Genomic DNA, 22656 nt, shown 5'->3' on the forward strand with positions numbered 1-22656 from the left:
TTAATTTAAGTCTTTAGATATCAGAGACGCAAAGCAGTAGAATCTTTCCATGCTGTTTTACATGTTTTACATACAAACAAAATCTTTCTTTGAAAAATAATATAAAAGAACACAATATGAACCACACACAGACACCAACACACACACATACATCTAATATGTAACTAGAATATATAACTAGAAGTCATGCCATAAAAAAATCCAGTATCCAGTCACTTCTGAATTTTTATTTATTATTTTCACGGTATGAAAATGTACATTTAAAATAACGAAGTCTGTTAAGTCTGTATTTAGTGAATATTTAGATAAAATGACTTCTGTGTTGAAGTAAGGTGAAAAAGTATAATGTAAATAAATATAAACATACATTACAACGGAATTCTTTTCATCACATATCCCAGCTGAGGAGGTTGGGTTCAGAGTATAGGGCAGCTATGATACAGAGCCCCTGGAGCAGGGAGGGTTAAGGGCCTTGCTCAGTTGCCCAACAGTAGAGCTTGGTGGTGCTGAGGCTTGAACCCTGATCCTCTGATCAACAACCTAAAGCCCACTTGAACTACCACTGCCCCTGAACATGACTCCACAAAGTGCCACAACACAATAGAGACCTAGGCCTTGTAGGTATTACAGTACTCTCTTCACAGTTAAATATCAGGCTAAATCATTTCAAAATTGCAGTAGGTATTACTTGGTCTGCCAACCTGTACACATTTTACATAGGAATTCCTTTAATCCTAGGAGATGCAGCCTTTCTGTAAATAGATAATGTGTTGAGGTCATTAATGTGAAATAAAATCGGTCTTTGTTTGACTCAGAAATTTATAAATTAAGTAGTTGTGGAAAATCGTGAACAAATTTGGCACTTTTAAAAACCAAAAGACATTAAATAGGTCTACAAACAGCCTCCACATAGTGTCAAATGTAACAATTTAAAAATAATTTTAATGGTAATAACAATTTCAAACTGATTAAAATTAGTTCAACTAGCAAGATCAAGTCTGTTGCTGTAGAAACTGGACTGTGCCTTCATACTGGGTTTCACAATAACTATTAAGCACAAGGGGGGAAATGATGCTTGTCTAATTAATTGTAAAATGTAACATCTTTTTTCTTGGAATGCTTGGAAAGAAAGGGTGCCTGTGACTGCACATTATTGCTCTTCAGGCATGGCAGGACTATATTATAGCTTGCCACTGTGAATAAGTCTGTAGCACCGTATGTAATACTCAGATTTGTTCTTTAATCATGCGGCATTCATCTGCAAGCGTGAGCGAACGGAAACAGCGTGTCAGCGTCCCAAAAGCTCCGACGTGTTTCTTAAAACCGTATTGTGAGCACAACACTGACTCCAAAACCATTAATGTTCCCTTTAAAATGAAATACTCGCATCAACATGCCAAGCACACTCGTCCAGGGCACAAACCATGCACACTGCACTGATAAATTGAGTACAAAGATGTCACAGTGTGCATGGATGCATTTGTTGTATATAGAAACAAGTGAAAATTGCATAGACGTGACATGAATTATCTACCCTTCTTTCGTGTAAGTAGCTACAAAATACCAAATGAATAGAATAATTGAATGAATGTATGAATGAATAAATAAAGGAACAAATTAATGGCTGAAAAATGAATCCATGAATAAAACATGAAAATAATTTAGAATGTATTTATATATATTTTATAAAGAAATACTATACAAGATCCATCCTCTCATTTTTATTCAGCTGGACAAAGTTGTTCATATCACATGCTTGGAAAATGTTGGGAAAAACGCCCAGCTCCCTCATCCTCAAATCGCAGCTGAGTGCATGGTCAACAAGTGGGAATTGAATTTTTATTCAAGACTGTTTATCTCCTTGAGTCAGAGCCTTTCTCCCGCTCTACCTCCTACTCCACAGTTTATGCTATTTTCCTCGTCCCTTGTCTCTTTCTTCCAACCTTCACTATTGTACGAGTTTTCAAAATCCTATTTTTATTATTTGGATTTCATGTTTCAAGCCTGATTGTCCTATTTGGATGCATGACAGCTAAACCTGGACTAGAAAATGTAGCCATTTTCTTGACTAGGCTTGATATTGTTTCTTTTCCTACTCACGATATTCCATTTATTTCCATTGAACAAAGTAATTGTTCAATAAAGGACATATAGCCTAAAAAGGACAGGAAAACAAGCATTTCAACTGTTTCAGGTTTAAGCAGAGTAAGAGTGGGAATAATAATATTATCAGCTTAGCAGTTGGAAATGGTTGCCGGCAGCAGCAATCACAAAATCTCAGCTGGATGGTGGATTTTTAGGTGATTCTGAGGTAATAATAAAAAAAAACCCCTCACACATAAAAGTACATTTTCAATATAATCCATTTACAATTGGTATGGATATTAAATGTCCACATGACGGACAGTTTCACTATTCCTCATTTTTTTAGCTTGTGCAGGGATGTGGTAGTTTAGTGGTAACGGTGTTGCACTACTGGTTGGAAGGTTGTGAGTTTGAATCCAAGGTCCACCAAGCTGCCACTGCTGGGCCCTTGAGCAAGGCCCTTAACCCTCAGTTGTATAAAAGTTAGATTAAAAAATGTAAGATCCTCTGGATAAGGGCATCTGCCCAATGCCAGAAATGTAAATGCAAGGTCCAGCATAGGACCAAGGCAAGTCCAGAAGCTTTTAATGTCATTTCAACCATGTATAAACATATACCGCTGGTGTTGTACACAGTAAAATGAAACAGCGTTTCTCAAGGATCATGGCACTACATAAAACACAGAACTACAGAAGACTACACAGTACTACATAAAGTGCATGTGGGCAAACAGTGCAAGACAGAAGACAGTACAATAACTGACCAGCACACAGTTTTAAAATGAATGAAGTGCTATAGTTAAATGCTGTTGATGTAAACACAAAAGACATGTAATAGCAAAGAGGTGTGTGTGTGTGTGCGCGTGTAGTTTGGGGGGGTTGGTGTTGGTCCAGTCTCTGGGTATTAAGGAGTTTAACAGCTTGAGGGAAGAAAATTTTACACGAACACTTCGGTACATTATTCTAAACAGCAAGAGGGTGAAGTGTTTGTGTGAGGAAGGAATTTATTCATTTTTTAAATCAATTTGAAATGTGTAAGGTCTGACACTTGAATAACTACTGATGAAAAGAAGCTATAAAAGACAGGTATGATTTGTGCCTGATATAAAACACAACACTAACTGCATGCTTGACTGTGTTTGCTTTAAAATATTATCATGCTCTGCACTCCTGGAAGCAGGTGCTTTGCTACCCACTGAGCAACCATATTGCTTTCCTCATCACTGTTACCTGAGGCAGTTGGTAGTTAACACACTCTGGTGTGTTGTGATTGACTTTAGCAGAAAACAGCCCTCTTTGGAGTTCTGCCTCTGTAATATCTCTCTTTTCGCCAACTTCCTTTTCTGCTCTGTACTTACTGCTCATCTATCTGCTTACAGTCTTTCCCAAAGCATTTTTCCACTCTTCTCCCTCTGTTTCTCTTTTCCCTTTCCCTCTTAGACTTCGTGACATGGACAATTTCTAATAAGCTTCCTGTTTCTTTGGTGTCGTATTTTGTATTCGATTTGTGTTATATTACTAACAAGAGGGTAATGAACTGACACATCTGTCTAAAGTACCCTGTAATGTTGTCTTGATCCACAAAAAGTGTTTCATCATGTTGCTCATCATTTGAAGCAATGGCGTGTATTTATTTAAAAACAAGCGAAAGAAAAAAGCATGTAAAGAAAAGTACAGTTGTCAGCTCATAGAGATATCAGGCTGCAGATGTTGCATTCACTTACAGATGTTACCGCATGAGGTCTGTCAATTCTTGCACTACGAGTGCTTTCCACTCAGCAGGAAGGAAGCGCAGAATATGAGTAATCTCATGCGGCTAATGCACTTCTCACTTCCTCTCTCCTTCTATTTCCAGCATGGCTCAGAGGCTTTCTTGGTTTGGAATTATTCTGACGAAGCTCTGCACTTGAGTTGTTAGAAGCAGAAGTATTTTTTTTATTGATGTTTTTATTTATTTAATTTTCACTTTTACTTTGTATACATGTGGTAAGCGATTTCTCTTCCTCTGGGATGATTGACTTGTATTGTATTGTACACTGCCTGGCCAAAGATAGATAAATAAATAAATAAATAAAGAAATAAAGAAATAAAGAAATAAAGAAATAAATAAACTCACAAACTTTAATATCTGTTTGTTTCATCGGTTTTTGCTTTGATCGCGGCATGTATTCGCTGTGGCATGATTTCGATAAGCTTCTGCAACATTTAATTCTGTCAAAGTTTATTCATTTAATTTAATTTCTCGCCAAGATCTTGTCTTGATGATGGGAGAGTCGGACCACAGCGTAAAGTCTTCTTTAGCACATCAGAAAGATTTTCCACGGGGAAAGGGCTGGCCAATCCATGTCTGAAAATGACGTTTCATACTCTGTGAACCGTCAACTCTTTCGCAATCTGTGCCCGATGAATTCTTTCATTGTCATCATGAATATGTTCATAAAAAGTCCTGGAAAATCCTGCGCATTCAGTATATTAAGGTAGTCAGTTGACCTCATTTTCTGTGCACATAATGTTGCTGAACCTAGATCAGATCAACTGAATAAACCCTGGATCAAAACACTACCCCTACAGGCTTGCACTAGGCATGTTGAGTGAATCACTTCATCCTCCTCTCTTCTTACCCTGATACACCCATCACTCTGGAACAGGCTAAATCTGGACTCATCAGACCACATGACCTTTTTCTATTGCTCCAGAGTCCAATCTTTATGCTCCATAACAAATTGAAGCCCTTTTTTAGATTAGCCTCACTGACAAGTTGTTTTCGTAAGCCTACTCAGCTGTTTAGTCCCAATCCTTTGAGTTCACTTCATAGAGTGTGTGTGGAAATGCTCTTACTTTTCCTACTAAACATAGCCAGGAGTTCTAGTGTTGTTTTTTTAGGATTTGATTTCACTATGCAATTAAGTATGCAATGGTAGTTCAAGCGGTTAGGGCTCTGACTTGTTGCTTGGAAGATCAGGGTTCAAGCCCCGGCACTAAGAAGCTGCCAAAGTTGTGATCTTGAGCAAGACACAGCTGCTCCAGGGGTGCTGCATCATAGCTGACCATGCGCTCTGAAACCTCAAAGGATGTAATATGTGAAGAGAGAATTTCACTGTGCAGTAATGCATATGTGACAAATAAAGGCTACTTAACTTAAAAAAAGAGATCTTCTATCACAATCATTCAAGATTTTTTACAGGCCACATTTCTTCCTTGATAATGCCGATGGTTCAACACTATCCTACCAGGTTTTAATAATACATTAGACAGTTCTTTACGCAGTTTTAGTAGTTTTATCAGTCTCCTTAGTTGTTTTTTTTTTTTGCTTGATGCAGGCCAGTAATTTGATCCTTATGAAATAGAGTAACCTCTTTAGGATGATCACAGGATATGTCTTCCAACACGGTTGTTTAGGAAATGAGAAGCTACTCACTGCATCAGTTAAGGTTAAATAACTTGTTGCCAGTGGAAACATATTAACCACTACAGTGATTATCTAATGGACAGCTCTTACCTATTTGGTTAGTTAAATCCAGGTGGTAACTTTTTTGTCTCTCTTTGTCTCTCCCTGTCTCCCTCTCCCTTTCCCAATTCCGTAGTGTGTCTTTGTTTGCATTTTCTTTGACAAAAGATAAGGTGTTTCTGTTATTGGATTTTTTCCAGTTGAAAAAAAAATAGAAGAAAAGCCACCAGAGAGTGAAAGACTATAATATGCATAATAAGAGTGATCTACAGACACAGAAGTTTAAAGCGAGGAACAACTGCAGGAGCTTAATGTGTGTATTTGGGGGGAAAAGCCTTGAATCGTAAACAAAGCCTATGACCTTACACAGAAAGAGAGACAAGGCTAAACACTAGACTCTGGGAATTTCAACTAGACTAAGAAATAGACACCTCAGTGTCTAATGCAGTATATTAACTTATAACACTTCATACACATGGATACATTCATTTATTCCGTCATTCATCTTCAGTAAGCACTTTATCATGGTCAGGTTCATGGTGGATACTGAGTCTCTAGCAAAAGCACGGGGCATACAAGGCAGGAATACATAAGGCAGGATTGGAGAGAATCTCGGAACACCGTGTATACACACATTCGCATACTGTTTTACACCTAGGGGCACTGGCATAGCCAGTCCACCAGTGACATGTTTTTTGGGAGATCAGAGAACCCAGAGGAAATGGGGAGAACATTTGAAACTCTACACACAGTAACTTCCAAGTTCATGAACAAATCGGGGACTTTAGTGTTGTGTGACAGCAAAAATATACATATTCTTACGATGTTTTTCTAGCAATGTTATATTTCATGCATGTAATATAATGGCAAGATTTAAAAAGTGCAGCATTCTTTAGAATTGAATTAATAATTAGAATTGAATGAGGAGAATACAGTTGAATTAAATGGAGATTACGTATAAAATTCTATTTATTTTGTGACTCCTGTTTGAAATAGTAATGCAAAGGGATAGCACATACCTCATGAGACATATGAGGATTAACTATCAACAGGGAACATTGCCCATATAAGCGAACTGGGAATCAGGACTCAAAGACATTGCCCTCCTAAAAGAAGTTTTGAAGTTTGTTCCATTGTCTGAAGTAGCCACTGCACAGGTGGCAGATAAGCTCAGATGAATGAGGACATCTGACGTCCTCCGATTTAATCTTTCGTGTCCTGATGTGGACAGGAATGATTCATTAGGCTTTGATGAACTAAGGCAATGCTTTGCCACATCCTTCTGGAGATTAATTGGCCTATTTCCTAGCTCAAACACGCATACACTTTAACAAAAAAAACATTTCTCTATTATTCTTCAATTATTTCAGAGTTGAGGAAATTTAATTGTTACTGACTTGTGAGTTCAGTTAGAATTGAAACATAATTTGAGAGAAGCTCAAAATTTTGCTATACAAATTGAGGATAATGAGCACCAGCTTTCTGCTTCAGACCTGAAGGAACAAATTACTCTCCTGTATTTCACTGTACTCTGATCTAACGATAAGCATTTTATCTAAAATATTAATATGTAAATACATTTACACCACAATGATGCTGAATTTGTAATTCGGATTATCCAGACGGTGTGTGATAAATTTTCAATAACGGCAGCTCTGAAGAAAGTGCCAGTTTTGTGTTAATGCATGTGTTCTATGCTGTTTGTCACAAGATATAGGCTGAGACAGACAGTTTTATTAAAACATAGCAAACGGTCCAAAAGACTTGGCACAACTCAGAATCAAGGAGACAGGGAAAAGTCAGGGGATTGGCAAATGGGATATACTATATTAGGCAAAAACACAGGAACTTTAGGCTAGCTGTAGGCTAAGCGTATAGCTCACAACGTGAGAATGAAAAGCACAACTGTGAGTGTGTGTGTGATTGGAAACAGGTGAGTCTCATTAAAAGTCTGGCGACTGAGAGTAAGGAAGTGTGTGTGTGTGTGTGTGTGTTATGTGAAGTCTGGCGTGGCCCTGTTTGTACGCTGTGATGCAAAATCGGAGTTGGAGTTCGAGGATTCAACCACTCTAACACTACTGTTTCCATAATAAGAACTAATTCACAGATAAGTTAAATGATTTTAACCCCAAAAATAAATGGACAGATGTATGTTGATATGAGGAAGCTATTTATTTCTATTTATGGAAGGAGTCTCCAGTGTCAGAGCAGTGCTTATACGTTTTCCACCATAGGAGAGACTTCAAGAACGAGGACTTTGAGCTTTCAAGTTTCTCAGGAAAAAGATAAGCTGGGTCATGTTAACACCAAGAGTGAGAGAAAAAGAGAGAGGAAGGGAGTGAGTGACTGTTTATAGGAAATATATGCAGCCATGAATGGATGAAAGGTATGACGTCTTTTTCATTAATAAATAAAAAATAGATTTGTCAGCAAATTGCTTTGAGAGAAATGAACTTTTCCTATATATCACAACGCTCATGGGTTTTTCTGATATGTATGCTAGTATGAAGTGAGTTACTATGTAAGTGCATGCAATCCCATGGTCTTTGAGTTTGAAGATTTATTAATTGCCTGGTGCTGCTGATCAAGTTTCAAGCTGCTGTGATCGACGGAGGAAAAGCGAGACTCCTGTCAGAGCAGGCACATTATACAGATACAGATTAATCTACTGGGAGCCATACTTGTGAGCTTAAATTAAAGAAGGGATGGGAAAGGAGACAGATATGATAACTGACTCTGATCATACTCAAGAGGACAGGCCTAAAGAAACCCTGTCAGCCACTTAGATTTCATTCAGCCCACAGGAAAGGATATCACTACAGAACCACAGCTTTCAGTCACCATGAGGTTTCATTTAAGTCCAATTGGTTAAATGAGGCTAGAGAGGAGGAAAAAAAAAATCAAAGCACAGGTAAAATACCGTAGAGCCCTCAGTTCCTTTAAACTGCTAAGCTGTACTGAAATTCCTTACAGCAAAAATGCCTTGAGGTATAAAGAATCAGAGCTACGATAAAAAAATATGAATGACTGCACAGATTTTGGTTGGCGCTCACTGAGATACACCAGAAAGAGATGATTCCTCACTGGGGTCTGTCAGAGACGCAGCTCGAGATGAGGAAGCATATGAGGAGTGAAACACAAGGTAATGGCGTCAAGGCTTATTTATCCTTCTGCTGTCTTGTTTACGCATCCCTAACGGGACATTCCTCATTTATATATTCCACAAAAAAAGCTGACATGTCAAACAACTCACCATCTTTACCTCTCAAAGTCCTGAAAAGCCTGTGACAGCGGTCTCAAAGATACATCGGCTTCGGTGCGAGCTGCTTCTGCACCGAGAAGACAGGGTTTTTCATCTTCTTGAAGCGAGCCTTATATCTCAAAGGTGCTCTTTTTTTGAATTCCAACAGGCTTGAAGTTGACAGATATTACCATTTATTTTTCTTCAGTCTGGTTTTTCCATATCCCCTTCCGAAAGGGGTTTGAGATGTTGTTCTTTATGCTGGACTCAGAGCAACAGCAGGCTTTTCTGTCTGTAACATCATAAATAACTGAAGGTGCCACTGGCCAGCGGCGCACTGCTGGTTGTGTGTTTGATTGGCTTTGTGTGTGTATGTGTTTGTGTATGTGTGTGTGAGCACAGATATGGCTGTGTGTGAAAAGTTGCCAATGGATTGTCAGTGTGTGTGTGTGAGTGAGTGAGTGAGGTGTGCCATCAGCACACACCGGGGAACAGATGTGAAAACTCCTCCTTCGGGTCCAGCCTTATTATCCCTTACTCACAGTTAGACACGCTTCATTTGATGCTTAAAGCTGAGTCTGAATTTGGTTAGAAATGGTAACATCAATCATGCAGCTTTATAGGAATCAGGTAAACGATGCTCTCTCACCATGTAATCATTTCCCAACAGTTTTGACCCAAACGTACATGATTCATATGCACATACGATTTATTCACACTTTCGTTTCTGATTATGTTTTGTGCCAGCATCTGGATTATTTATTATGTAATTGGACACAATAGTGTTTAATCAAATTTGCTCAGCGACAATGCCATGTGTATACATTTGCCCAACCTTGTTTCCAGTAATGGCTATAATATTATGTGCTCTTGATATAATTGAAAATCACTCAAGAGCAAATTAGTACACAAAGCATTGTTAATGAGAGATGTTGTCTGGCGTATGCAGTGAATCCTAATATGTTCCTGCTATTGTGCCTGCTCGTGTGTATATGTGTGTGAGTGTGTGTCTGTGTGTGTCTGTGTGTGTGTTTATCACTCCTTGCACCTCCTTCAAGGTCAGCATGCGGTGGTCTAAAGTTGCACTGAATTCTGAATAGGAACAAAAGGGATCAATTGACAGCTAAATAAAGCAGCATGTCACCTTCTCACCACATTGTTGCATTCTGACACACATGGTCCTGTTTGCTCCAGAACATGTGAAAGGGAGGGCTGGCTTTGTCTCAGGTGTTTTTGGGCTGTTTGTTACAGAGGAAACATCTGGAACAAGTCGAGAAGAGAGAAGGCATGGTGCTGAAGGGAGGAATAATATTTCAGAATATTTCAGTGCTGAGGCAGAGAAAGAGCAGTGGGCTGCTGTCACCATGCCCAAAGGTGCTGGATGACCTCCATTCAACCAGGGGCAATTATGCACTACCCTGTAGCTCTGATACACACACACACACACCCTCTATCTATCACTCCCACACTCCTTCACATTTTCTGATTTCCGCTGCCTCACCTACTCATCCACAGTTTTTCTTTCCCTCGTGCACTTTTCTTGGTTTTTCTCTAGATGTTGAAACATTCCAGCTCCTGCACTTCACACTGTGTGAGCAGCTGCGTGGGTACTGCAGGAGAGCAGGTTCATAGATTTGTATCCTAGCACAAACCACAGGAGGCCTGAAAACAAGACCTGTGTTATAAGCTTACTGTTACACACATCCGTCCTGTTAATTGTTCACCGTGTTGGAATTGAAGCCAGCAGTGTGTTATGTTTAGAGCGACCATGCTTTTACTGAGACATTTACCTGGGAAAGTGTGCCGATAATCATGTCTGGATCCTAATACATGAAATCTGACTTGTAGACACGAGTACAACAGAAGGAGAGAGGGGAGTAGCATACTGATAGACTTATAAAAGTGTAGCAATTCAGAGAAACAAGCTATTTTAAACCAAGGTACTTTGTCAGCTGTGCAAGAAGGATATAGGAGGTGAAATCAGTTGATGGACAAAATGGTTGATGATTCTAGATGTGCTTTTTGCTTAAGCTTCATCACATTATTGGCCTAACATCACCACTTAGCCATGCAAACCGAGATGCCATTAACGTCTCACTTCATAACTTCATAAGTGCTATTGAAGTGTATTGAAGTGTGCTAATACTGGTAGCTGGATAACAGAATGATGGGGGAAACTTCATCCCTCGTGCTAATAAATATCTATCATAACAGCCAAAGATAACCACAGTTCAAGTGCAGTTGTTCACATCTGGATCGCTTCCTGTTCTATGGACTATACAATCTCACGGTTTGCTCATTTTCATTACAAATTATTGCCAGTCATTCCCGTTGTGGAATTTCCTGATTGGTTGTCTGTGTATGACTATATGCTATCCTTTACCTGTCTACACTTTTGGATGGTCTCTAGAGGTTTGAAGTCTTGATAGTTTTCACAAACGTTCCAAAGCCACGTATGTGTTGTGAAAACTGATTATGTCATCATCAGCTAAAACACATGAGCAGGCTAATTTACTTCCTGAACAAATGAGTACAAGTTGCATTCACATTAGCAGGAATCGTGACACAGCTCCAGTGCAACATAACTCACACCACCTCTTACATGTAGTCTTGGGCTTAATACCATGCTACGCTTCCTGGTCCACATGACAGCTTTCACGTTACCAATTTATCGTTCAAACCATGCCCTGTTGCAATCTAAACTGCCAGTGTGAAAGCCTCTTAAAAGAAATCTTTCACATTCATCCTCACGTCCTTATTGGGAATGAATTGTAACAAGAGTGTTGCAGATTAGACAGATCATTTAATTCGGCTTCTGCATGTGTTTGATGATTTTGTGCTATCAGTAGATGAGAGGAGGTTCCTTAAAAAAAGCGAAATAGTCTTATGACCATCAGTAGTCTCAGATAAGGATGATAAGTGAGCAGTACATTAGAAACTGGCTCTGGATGAGCAGTGGATTGTTCCTGCAGTCTGTGACCTCCCGTCATTGGGAATCGTCATTCTCTCACCTCTCATACAGCTGGGCATAAGGCAAAGAATCTTTGATTGGATTGGGGCAAGAGAGTCTGCAGGTTTGGTAGTTTTTAAAGTAGAATCTTCCAAATTCAATGGTATGTCAAAAAAAAAAAAAAAAAGTTATACTCGAGCCTAGGTAAGGAATAGTACAGGCACACAACTCTGCAGTTCAGTGTGGTTACTTCCTGCATTCTTTTTATATATTATGAAGAATACATGCTATAATACACACCCACCCACACACACACATACTGTATGTTCTACAGGGAAATTCAGCCTTCCATTTGTTCCATCTCTGTGGTCATGTGAAATAAGCAAGGACTGGTAATTACTAGGTGAAAGAGATACACCACAAAACATCCCTGCGAGGCAGAGTCTGACTATCGGAATTCAGCAGGCAGCTAACAGCTTTTCCAGAGAGATTGTGTTTTTCCACAGAGAAACTCGGACTCCATTCTGTCTTCCTTCCCTGAAGCACAGCACGCTCTACTTTTGCAACAGGCAGGATACGAGCGTAAATAGCTGAGCGTGGAGCTCACTGTTTGATGTTTGTTCTCGGCAGGATTGCTTTCTGCCAGAACAGTTTTCAGTTTTAATTTCTTATAATTTGTATTTAATATTGCATAGCTATTACAGGATATAGACAAAGCAAGAAATAACGACTAACAAACCGTGCTATTATATAAAAATAATGCACGCTGACTGGGCTGTGATGGAACTCCCTGGTAGTCTTGAGTGCTTTATAACACAGAGACTTGACAATGATTAAAATGCATAATTTATTAATTTTTTTACAGTTTATAGCTAGATTTAATGTCATGAACCGTGCACGCTGCAGTACAGTTCAGCCACCGTGTCTCTCTCTCTCTCTTTCTCTCTCTCTCTCTCTCTCTCTCATTCACTCGAACACACACACACACACACACAGACACAAAGCACAGGCAGTCATATTATAGAGAAAACAGGAAACGGAAAGTGGTACCGAGATTGAGAATTGATTACTTCAGTATAATTCAACACTAAGTGTCCTTGCTAAATCTTTAGTCTGCATTCAGGCAAGCTTGCAAAGTAAAAAAATCAAGAAGTTATTTGTGTTCGGCTTTGCTCTGTTTGTCCTTCATCTAAATATCTAATGTAGTATTGTAATGTACTTATATTAATGTACTATAGTGTATGTAATGTACTTAACATTCCTAGTAAGATCTAAACATTTGTGTTGAGCTTAAATTTGTTCCAGAACTATTCCAGAATTATTATTATTATTCATTTATTCATTAACTATAATAACAATAATAACAATAATTATTTATTTATTTATTTTATTTATTTATTTATTTAATTAATTAATTTATTTTTTACATGGCTCATATTGACCTCTTTCTGTCCTCACTTTCTAATGTCTCCCTTTAACGTACAGAGTATATATCTAATTGCAGATATTAAACAGTTGCATTGTCATAATGAATTGCAGTCTCACCAATAATTTATTTCTTTGTTTGTTTGCTTTATTTGTTTCTCTACAATAAGCTGTATATATTTTCTGTAACTGTTGGACAGTTGCTGTCTACGAGAAAAGTTAAGCTTAGCTTTGCTGTACATGTCAATGAAAAAAAGTTCATAGGCAGAGATTCCAAGTCGATAAAGACGGTCAAAATAATTGTCTATCTGACGCTGACAGGACAGCAAAATCTATTCAGGGTAAATTTCGAAGAAGGTATAGCATCTGTCAGAGCTGGTTATCACGGATCATGTAGCTTCCAGCTGCTAAGCCCTAAAGACACGATTAAGCAGAGTGAAGGAAATGTGCCTCGAGAAACATGAAGTGTTCCAACACTGAGTTTATTACCCAAGACTGCAACTAGATAAGTGATTACCTCCTGCAACAACTTGCCCCAAAGTTTATTACTCGACTAATCTGAGTGTGTATTTGGATTTGGTAAATTTTTCTGTGTTACTGATATAGAGTTGTGTATATGACTCATGATACTAAGAAAAGATAGTGTTGATGTACAGCACTAGATGAACTTTATCTCTGTTGTATCCAAGGAAAACAAACTACATTTCAGTTTAAGAACTATTAAAATTATATAGTTGCCCCAGGTAACAGCTTCAATAGACTCTTAAGTTATTACATACCTCTGCTTACTAGATCCACTCAATTGTAATAGTTACTAACTATGACTAACTAACTAACTATAATTTCAATTGAGTAATATTTTGAAACATAGTTATGCATATGTTTGTTTGATTGATTGACAGATTGATTGATTGATTGACTGATTGATTGGTTGATTTACATAAACCTAACTCTTGCGATGAAAAGAATGACTCTATTCAATGATTTTTTTGAACAGAAGTTTTGAAATAAGTGCATTTATGACAGAAACTGTATGACTCTCTATGAATGGCAGTTATGTTTTTGACAGATCATTTGTCACAGAAACCTTGTAAAATGTCTAAACCTGTAATGCAGACTTTAATTTACAGACTTTGGTTTAGCTTGTACAGTATACAACTAGTAAGACACGTGTGGTTTAGCTGCAACCACAGTTGTTAAATGGATTGTTATCAAAAAAAAGAAAGAAAGAAAGAAAGAAAGAAAGAGAATGATTTAACAATTGTGGGGCATTAAACTTGTCATGAATTCTTATTTTGGCGTCGTTGCCAGTTCACCACTGCCTTCTCCTTAGCTGGAGCTCATTGACATGCAGAACAAGGGCACACTGAAGGAGAACAAATGTGATCAGCTTACACTTTTGAAGAAACTTCCAAGTGACAGTTTAGCAACTGTGTGAAAAACAGTGTCATGTGACTTCTATGTCCTGCCTCAGATATTTTCTCAATAAGGGAATGCAACGCTAAGATTTAAATCTAGGCTCTCTATTAATCATCTGCAGGCCAGTTTACATTTTGCTGTGTCCAAATTAACACTTAGTTCATTTAATTGCAAGGAAGCAAGCACACAAATCTCATTAAGGATTCTCTAAAGGATTGAGTGGTCTGACCCTGCAAGGTGAATTGAAATGTTTGTATGGCCCACTGCTTAAATAGCTTACTGACCTCCCTCATCTAATCAATATCATCCCCTAAAATTGGGATTAGCAATCTATTGAGTGGCACTAGCCGTGCGTAGGTGTATCTCAGAAGCGTATGTTGCCACTACGGCTGGGGAAATTGATGTAAGTTTTCATATGAAAAGCTAGATTTGCTTTTAATACATATGGAACTTTTTTGAAATTATGTTGATCTATGTGTTTTAGTTCATCTCTCTCTCTCTCTCTCTCTCTCTCTCTCTCTAGCTTTCTCTTTCAAGAGGGTTTATAACCCTCAATCACATACATACACCTTCTCCATCATTTTCTCATCCTGCTTTAATCTTAGCCCTGTTCTTTCTTATTACCAAGCCTATCACACAGATGCAGGGCCTCCCTGGGGTGAATGAGATCCGGGAGTCATATTGATTTCCCTAGCTGACTGTAATACATGTACTACATGTGGCCCTGGCGAAGGTGCTGCTAATGTACAAATCAGACAGTGTAGATAGGAGGCGGTTAAGGCAATAGGTCGAGGTGTGTAAATGTGCAGATAATATTTGATTCACACAAACCTGGAGGGTAAATTAAGCAAATGTGAAAGCTCCTTTGGCAAGGATCAGAGGAATCTACCAGGTAAAGCAGTAATCTCTGGTTGGCAATCATTGGGATACAGCAATAGCTAGACAGAGGTCAGTTAACTCTCTAAAATTTCTTCTATCACCTTTCCAGTCACTCACCTTTAGCATAAATCAGTGATACTGAAGTCGGTAAGAAAAACAAAAATACAGTTTAAATTAAAAGAAGCTCTCGAGACTAATATAGAACAAACTTTTCTGAGAGAACAGGTGTGATCAAGGCTAACCGCACACACTGGGCTAAACAAGCTGCAAAATCTACAATTTGCCCAAAGACTAAAGATCACAACCTTGAAAAAGTTGTTCATATTAACTTTCAGAACAGGGGAATTTTTTAAATTTCTTTTCCCGGGAAAGTTGTAACCAGTTTTGCCAGCTCCCTTATGAACCTTACATTGCGCTGCGTAACACGAGTGAACCTTGGTCAGAAAGCACGTCTTACCATTTTGTTTTGTTTTTTTTTGCTTCTTTTCCACTTTCACTAAAAATGCTTTTACATACATTATCCATGACTAACAGCCTTCAGTGTTACGGATAGCAGCAGGCAGGAGAACTTTCTATGACCATAAGCTACTCTAGCCAATAGAGTTCAGGCTGATGCATTGAGTTTAAATATTGTCTTAGTATAGATTTCCCAGACCTATATACAGTGTATAGTGAGTGATTTTGTCGGAAGGATAGCTAGCTGTATTAAAACAAATCATAGATTTAAAGCATAAGAAGCCGAGAAGGTGTGGCCAGGACAGGCAGGATCTCTAGAGGGTGGTACGATGACCTACAGTGGATCTACTGCTGAACCAAGGACAGAAAGATAGTGAAGGACCTCAGCCATCTGAATAATGGTCTTCTCTCTGTTTCCATTTATTGATTGATTGATTCTTCAGACCTTCATCAGGACAATACCTAGACCCTGGACTTTTCTGAATTCAGCTACTCAACACACACTACCGCAATGTTTTTTTTTTTTTCCACAGCAAATATTTTCCACTACACATATCACACAGCTATTTTCACTATAGTTGCACACATCACCACAACTGAACTTTATTCAGTAGTTCCAAAGCAGTGAAGCAGTCATCTATCACTGATCTGCATTTATATATATATTTTTTCCATATAATTTCTTTTCTTTCCCACCTGTATAGTTACATCTATTTCTATTACTGAAATTCTATTATTAGTATTATAGTATTATATTAAATTATATTTTTATATATAGTTTATGGTATGGACAGTCAACAATCATTCCACTACACGTATGGTGTATGGTTGTGGATTTGAAAAATTTTGGTATGAATAATGATACTAGTATATATTACTAGTGCGTGAAGAATAGCCAAGCCTACTGGTGGAGCAGTGGAGGCTCACTAGTTAGGGTGCTGGACTGGAGGCTCATATTAATTCAAATTAGTCAAGTACACAGTCATACACAGTACAACATGTAATGACACGCTTTTATCGACTGTTTGTGTCACAAAAATAGACAAAAACTAGACTAAAATAATATTCTAATAAACAAGACTAAGAATTATATTTCTATATAGAAAATATGAATCTATTCCCTAAAATAATTAAGACGTATCCACTTTCTGCTGAGCTTTTGTTCTTATTCTTTTTAGACATTATTGCTTTATTTATGCAGAGTTTATGCAGTGCACTAATATAAAATGACATGCTCCAGGCTTTCATGGGACATTTTCTATTTCACTGGTTCATAGAGAGAAAGGATAGCGAGAGAGTGAGAAATCTCTCACCCTGCCTGATCTCATAGTCTAGATAAGATGGAAAGAGCTGATAATACAGTAATCTAGACTCACAAGTTCATGTCTAGCCATTTGAGGTCATTCCATTATACCTTCCGATGCAGTTAACATTGATTCTGCCTTGGCAATAGGGAGAATATGGAGTTCATAATGGAAGACAATAGCTCCTGAATTGTGCCCAGCTTCGAAATGATTGCCGCATAATTGCAGGTTCATGATTTGCATTCACTTGCTGGCCAGCCCCATTAACCAATTAGCTGTGCTTGTTGATTTATGTGTGTGCTGATGGGACTTGATGGCTTTGTCATGGGCCATACTGATGCGTGCCTCACAGCACTCTTGATTTTTATGAGAGTAACTCTAGAGACAGGTTAATGTAACAATAATAATTACCTTTATTAACGTTTGACTTCTGACAAGGAGCTAATTGGGATTGTCTTGATCATTTGAATAAAGCAAACGATCTAAAGTTGCAACATGAGAAACTAGATTTATTCAGTGTGTTCTTGTATTTTTGGTGACTTTGTCTGTTATGGGGGGTTTGGCGCTCACAAATTGTATTGATGCAGCAAAAACAGTTTCATCTGCTAGGCAGTAAATCTTCCAAACTATGCAGCAGCATGTCCACAAAGATATACAGGAGCATTTTTTGATGGGTTTCAGTCCCAGCTTCTTATTATTTGAGGCAAAACTGGATGAACTCCAGACATGCAATCATGCAGAATTTACACAGTCACAGAATTTAATTGAGCTGCGTTTTACTTTGCATTGAAGGAGATTATTGAAGTGGTTATTTTCATCTCTGAGCCAACCCTGAAAATAATATGTCACTGCCCATGCTATTAAAGTCCACATATATCATCAGCTATGACTTTTACTGAACTGTGATTCATCAGACACTGCAAAGACTTGTTTTTATTTTAAGAATCTGTAGTGATCTGTAATTGACATACATCTGTGCTGTACACACCTGCCTGCCTTCAGAAGGGAGAGACAGCGAGAGACTATTGCGGTTTCTGTTGTAATACCAATTTGTTGGATTTTTTCATTCCTTTTTACTCAACTTATTCATTTCCTTTGATAATTCCAAATGAACAGTGTGTATGTATGAGAGGGCGAGCGGGCGTGTGAGTGTTAGTTAGATGAAGCGAGTGCCTATTTAACTTGATTTGACTGAACAATGAAGTGGAACAGCTCAGTGTGGCTGTGGATGTCACCAGAGAGCCCTTGCACGCACCTTGGCATTTGTAATTAATCATTAGAGGTGCGCTGCTTTGCTATATGCTAATATCCATCTCTCCTTGAACATCAACCAGTGGAGCAAAGTGCACGGCATCCCTGCTTCCTAAGCTCTTTTAACATACTTAACTTAAAAATATTCTTCATTTTATTTGACCAGGGGTTGTGCATTTCCTGAATCTCCTTGTGCATTTTATCCACCACAGAATTTATGTAGGGCACTAAGCTTAATAAAAGCAAACATTAAACCTTACTGGCTGTGATTGAGCCCATTAACTCTGGGAGGCAGCTATGATTCAGTCTGGGCCCATGCCCAGTGTGTGGTGTTGGCATCTCAGCTGGCTTCATTTGCAAGCCTTTTAGGCGAGCAGCTCAATGAGGCAAGTGGAAATGAGTTACCTGGCACCTCTGGCTGCAGCTTTGAAATACCAGGCAGGATCAGAACACCATAGTAACCCATGGACAAGAGAGCACAATTGACCTTGTTTTCTGGGTGAAAAGGACAGCCTGTCCACTCTGCCCAACAGTTAAACACTAGGTAATGACTGTGTCACAGCTCTTGTATACAGAATTGGGTAGTTAGCATTGTTCTCTAAGCAGATTCCTCTAATCAGTGGGGTGGAGCTGGACCTGATAACCCTAACCCCTCACCTAAGAACCTGAACAACAAACACACTTATACAACTTGCATAGATTTGTCGCTACCCCCAGGATTTAGCTTTAACTTAACCCATGTATATAGAGCTAGTTACTGCTCCGGAGTTTCAGTTCTAGGCATTTGGTTTGAGAAGTTTTCAACAGACTACTAAATGTCAAATTTCTAGGAAGCTCAGAAAGCTTAAGCACCCAAAGAACCCTCATTTTCAGAATAGGTAGTAAGCAATGTCCTCTAAGCAGGTTCCTCTAATTGAGAGGGGAGAAGCTGGACCCGATAATCCTAACCCTTTACCTGAGAACCAGAACAACAAACACACTTATAGAACCCACACAGATTTGTTGCTACCCCCAGGATTTTGGTTCAACTCAACACAGCTATGTGAAGCTAGATGAGATCGAAGTCCACTCCTCTGGGCATTTGGTTTAAGACGTTTTCAACAGACTGTTAAATGTCGAATTTCTAGGAAGCTAAGAAAGCTTAAGAACCTGAAGAACCCTTAAGGAACCCCCCATTGTCAGAATTGAGAAGTTAGCATTGTCCTCTAAGCAGGGGTTGTAACTCAAACCTTTAACCTGAAAACCAGAACAACAAACACACTTATCCAACCAATACAGATTTGTCCCCAGGTGCATAATTTTTTAATTCAACTCACCCCAGGTATAAGGAGCTAGATGAGATTGAAATCCACCTCTTGCACATTTTGTTCTATTTGACAGACTATGAGATATTGAATTTTTAGGAAGCTAAGAAAGCTTAAGCATCCAAAGAACTCTTAAAGAATCCCTTTTTTTTTCAAAGAGTGAAGATAATTGGGAGGAAAAATTGATACAACTAAATTGAGAGGAAATCATTTTTAATAATACAATAAAAAAGTATAATAAAATGCCAGTCATCTTGCAACTTGCACTTAGGATATGTCAGGCACTGGCCAAGATGTCAGCTCTTCTGGGAGTGGGGTTCATTTTTGATGCCTGACAACATCAGATATGACTACGCTACAATAGCAAGGACAATAAGTCAATCTATGTCACTCTATTTATATTTCATTTCCTCTGGGCAATTAAATTTTTGGTTCACTTCATGTAACACAAGCTATTTCAGATGCCTCAGACAAATGCACACTATACACATTCATTTACAGGTCCACTATGATGTCAAAAAAATATATATCATTTTGATAAGGATTTATGGAGTGGAAGGACAGGCTGATAGTCCTTTTTTTTTTGTTGTTGTTGTTCTAGGCACCACGGTGATGACGATGACCGCTTTTGATGCTGACGATCCCAACACGGACAATGCTGTGCTGCGCTACATAATTGTGAGACAGTCTCCTGAGAAACCCTCACCGAACATGTTCTATATTGACCCAGAGAGAGGTGACATTGTCACTGTCATCTCACCATCCCTACTCGACAGAGAGGTGCGTGCATCCTTGTTCCTTACAGCAAATTTCTGCTTTATTATACAGTCAACTTAAAAGAAAATTCCACCCTGAGATCTGTGACTCGGGTGTCACAGGGGAATGTTACTAGCACATTTCCAATGGGGTTTGATAATAGATCTCAAACATAAGCCATAACTTTCATTGTTAGCTACGAAAAACAAACGTGCAAGCACTTCTGTTCTCATGTGCCAGGTTCAAGCGATGTTCAATATCATAATAATGGTGAAGACAGCAAATGTTGGGGTCAGCGTTCCAGAATGCACTGCAATGATATGATATAATTATGCTCAATTACGTTAAACACTGATAGTTATATAGTTAGTTATCTTCATGATGATGTGCATGATGGAACTGATCAGGTATTAGCAAGAACTTGTGCATATTTGAGCAGATTGAGAAGGTTAGAGAGCTGGAGAGTCAAAAATGCTAAAGCACTGCCGCATCACTCTCTTCAGGTAGAAATGAAGCAAGTACTCATGCCATGTTTGACTTAACTTGGAAGCAGGATCTAGAATCAAACTCTGTGCATCTAATCTCATAAGTTGGAAATAAAACATGGTTGCTTCCATGTTCATCTTCTGTTAGCTACAATCTAGCCAGCTAACGGTGGCAGATGTATTTACCTCCTCAAACTTTATAGTCGGTGTTATAGAGTTGTCTGATATTTAAAGTATATGTATGTTGACTGGTGTAAAGCAAGTGCTTGTATACACAGTAAAATAAAGAACTGCTGCTTTGTTTACTGTTCATGCTGTGAGCAGCCATGTCGATTTCACTTCACTTGCTGACTTGAGAGAGCCCTTTTACCAGTCTGCAGGTCTTAGGAGAGTTAGGAGTTTTATTCGAATGCAGCATGAATCCAGAAAGCATTGTGTGTAATGTAAGCTATTGTTAACCAAAGTGAGGTGGATCAGCATGTTTATAAAAGAAGTTTAAGCAGAGAAGAACTCAAAGGTGATACTGAAGTTCACATGTTGATTATAAAGCTTAATATGCAAGTGTGGATTCTTCTTTTAAGAGATGCGTTCATATTTTATTAGCGGATAAACTAGCTATTGGTATCCACACAGTGCATTTGCATACGATTCAGATTCTGCTTTGTTCCTTTTGTTATCCCTTTAGTTGTCTGCACGTTTGATAGTTTCAGAGTCTGGGATTAATTGCTTGTGGGTTCTGAACGTGGGTGTGGAGACAGGAGGAGTAGGCGTGTCTGAAACGCTGATGCCTCTCTGTCTTGTGGGTAGCCGGAGTTAGTGAAGTTAGTAGGCGAATGCTAATGAGGGACTGGAAGCAGTGTTTCCTGCGTCTCCTCAGCGGAGCGAGACAACGGCATGATTGCTTTTTCAGCGGGGTGACGAATGCAGGAACATCAATTCGGCCCGCTGCTGGAGGAGGAATATTAGCTGTTGTCAGACACTTAGAGCGTGGTTTAATTGAGGTTATACACACTTAGCCACCAGTATCGGCCGTGTCCGACAAGAGCGACTGAAAACCCGTCAGCCGGAACGGGGTACTCGCATGACATAAACATCAATACGGGTGTACATGTGTGCTTGTGTATGTGTGTGTGTGTGTGTGTGCATGATCCGTTTGAAATAAACAGGACATACTGCCACTATTTTATTTATAGTATGTTCTAATATATTTCTTTTACTGATTTGCAAGTCTGGATAGTTCTTTAGCTTTGAGTCTTATTCAGTTTCCTCTTAAGTTCTGCTAATATCCTGCCTTAGTCCCTTGAGCTCTATTTCTGTTTCAGGCGTGCTCAAGGGTGTAACATGTGGCAGGTGTTGCACGCCATTTTCAAGGCGACATCCGATGGTTTAACTTGAAAAGGTGTGAAGTTTGTGCATGTCGAAATCTTTAGAGACATTGAAGTGCAAATTAAATAACAGGTGTTGTTTGGATATTGTTGCCAACATTGAGGTGTTTCCTTCACAAGCAACTTAGGTACATAGTGACCAATTAATCTGCTTGACCTTCATAAACAAGGCAGCCTGTGTGTCTGTTCTTAAATAGCTTGACTAGGTGATTTCATTCGATTCCACACCAATTTTGAGTTGCGTGGGAAAAGTTGAACTGCATTGAAAT

The 22656-nt window shown here is 38.7% G+C and overlaps 1 protein-coding gene across 1 annotated transcript in view; it reads left to right on the forward strand.

Moving 5' to 3' along the window:
• The window catches only part of cdh13 (cadherin 13, H-cadherin (heart)), a 344517-nt gene that overhangs the window by 213094 nt on the left and 108767 nt on the right, over window positions 1–22656 (forward strand). Inside the window, exon 8 of the mRNA XM_058388412.1 lies at window positions 20363–20541. Coding sequence (XP_058244395.1) covers window positions 20363–20541 — 179 coding nt within the window. The remainder of the gene's footprint in view (window positions 1–20362; window positions 20542–22656) is intronic.

The sequence above is a fragment of the Hemibagrus wyckioides genome, linkage group LG04 (genome assembly GCF_019097595.1).
Source record: "Hemibagrus wyckioides isolate EC202008001 linkage group LG04, SWU_Hwy_1.0, whole genome shotgun sequence".
In the NCBI taxonomy this organism is placed as follows: domain Eukaryota; kingdom Metazoa; phylum Chordata; class Actinopteri; order Siluriformes; family Bagridae; genus Hemibagrus; species Hemibagrus wyckioides.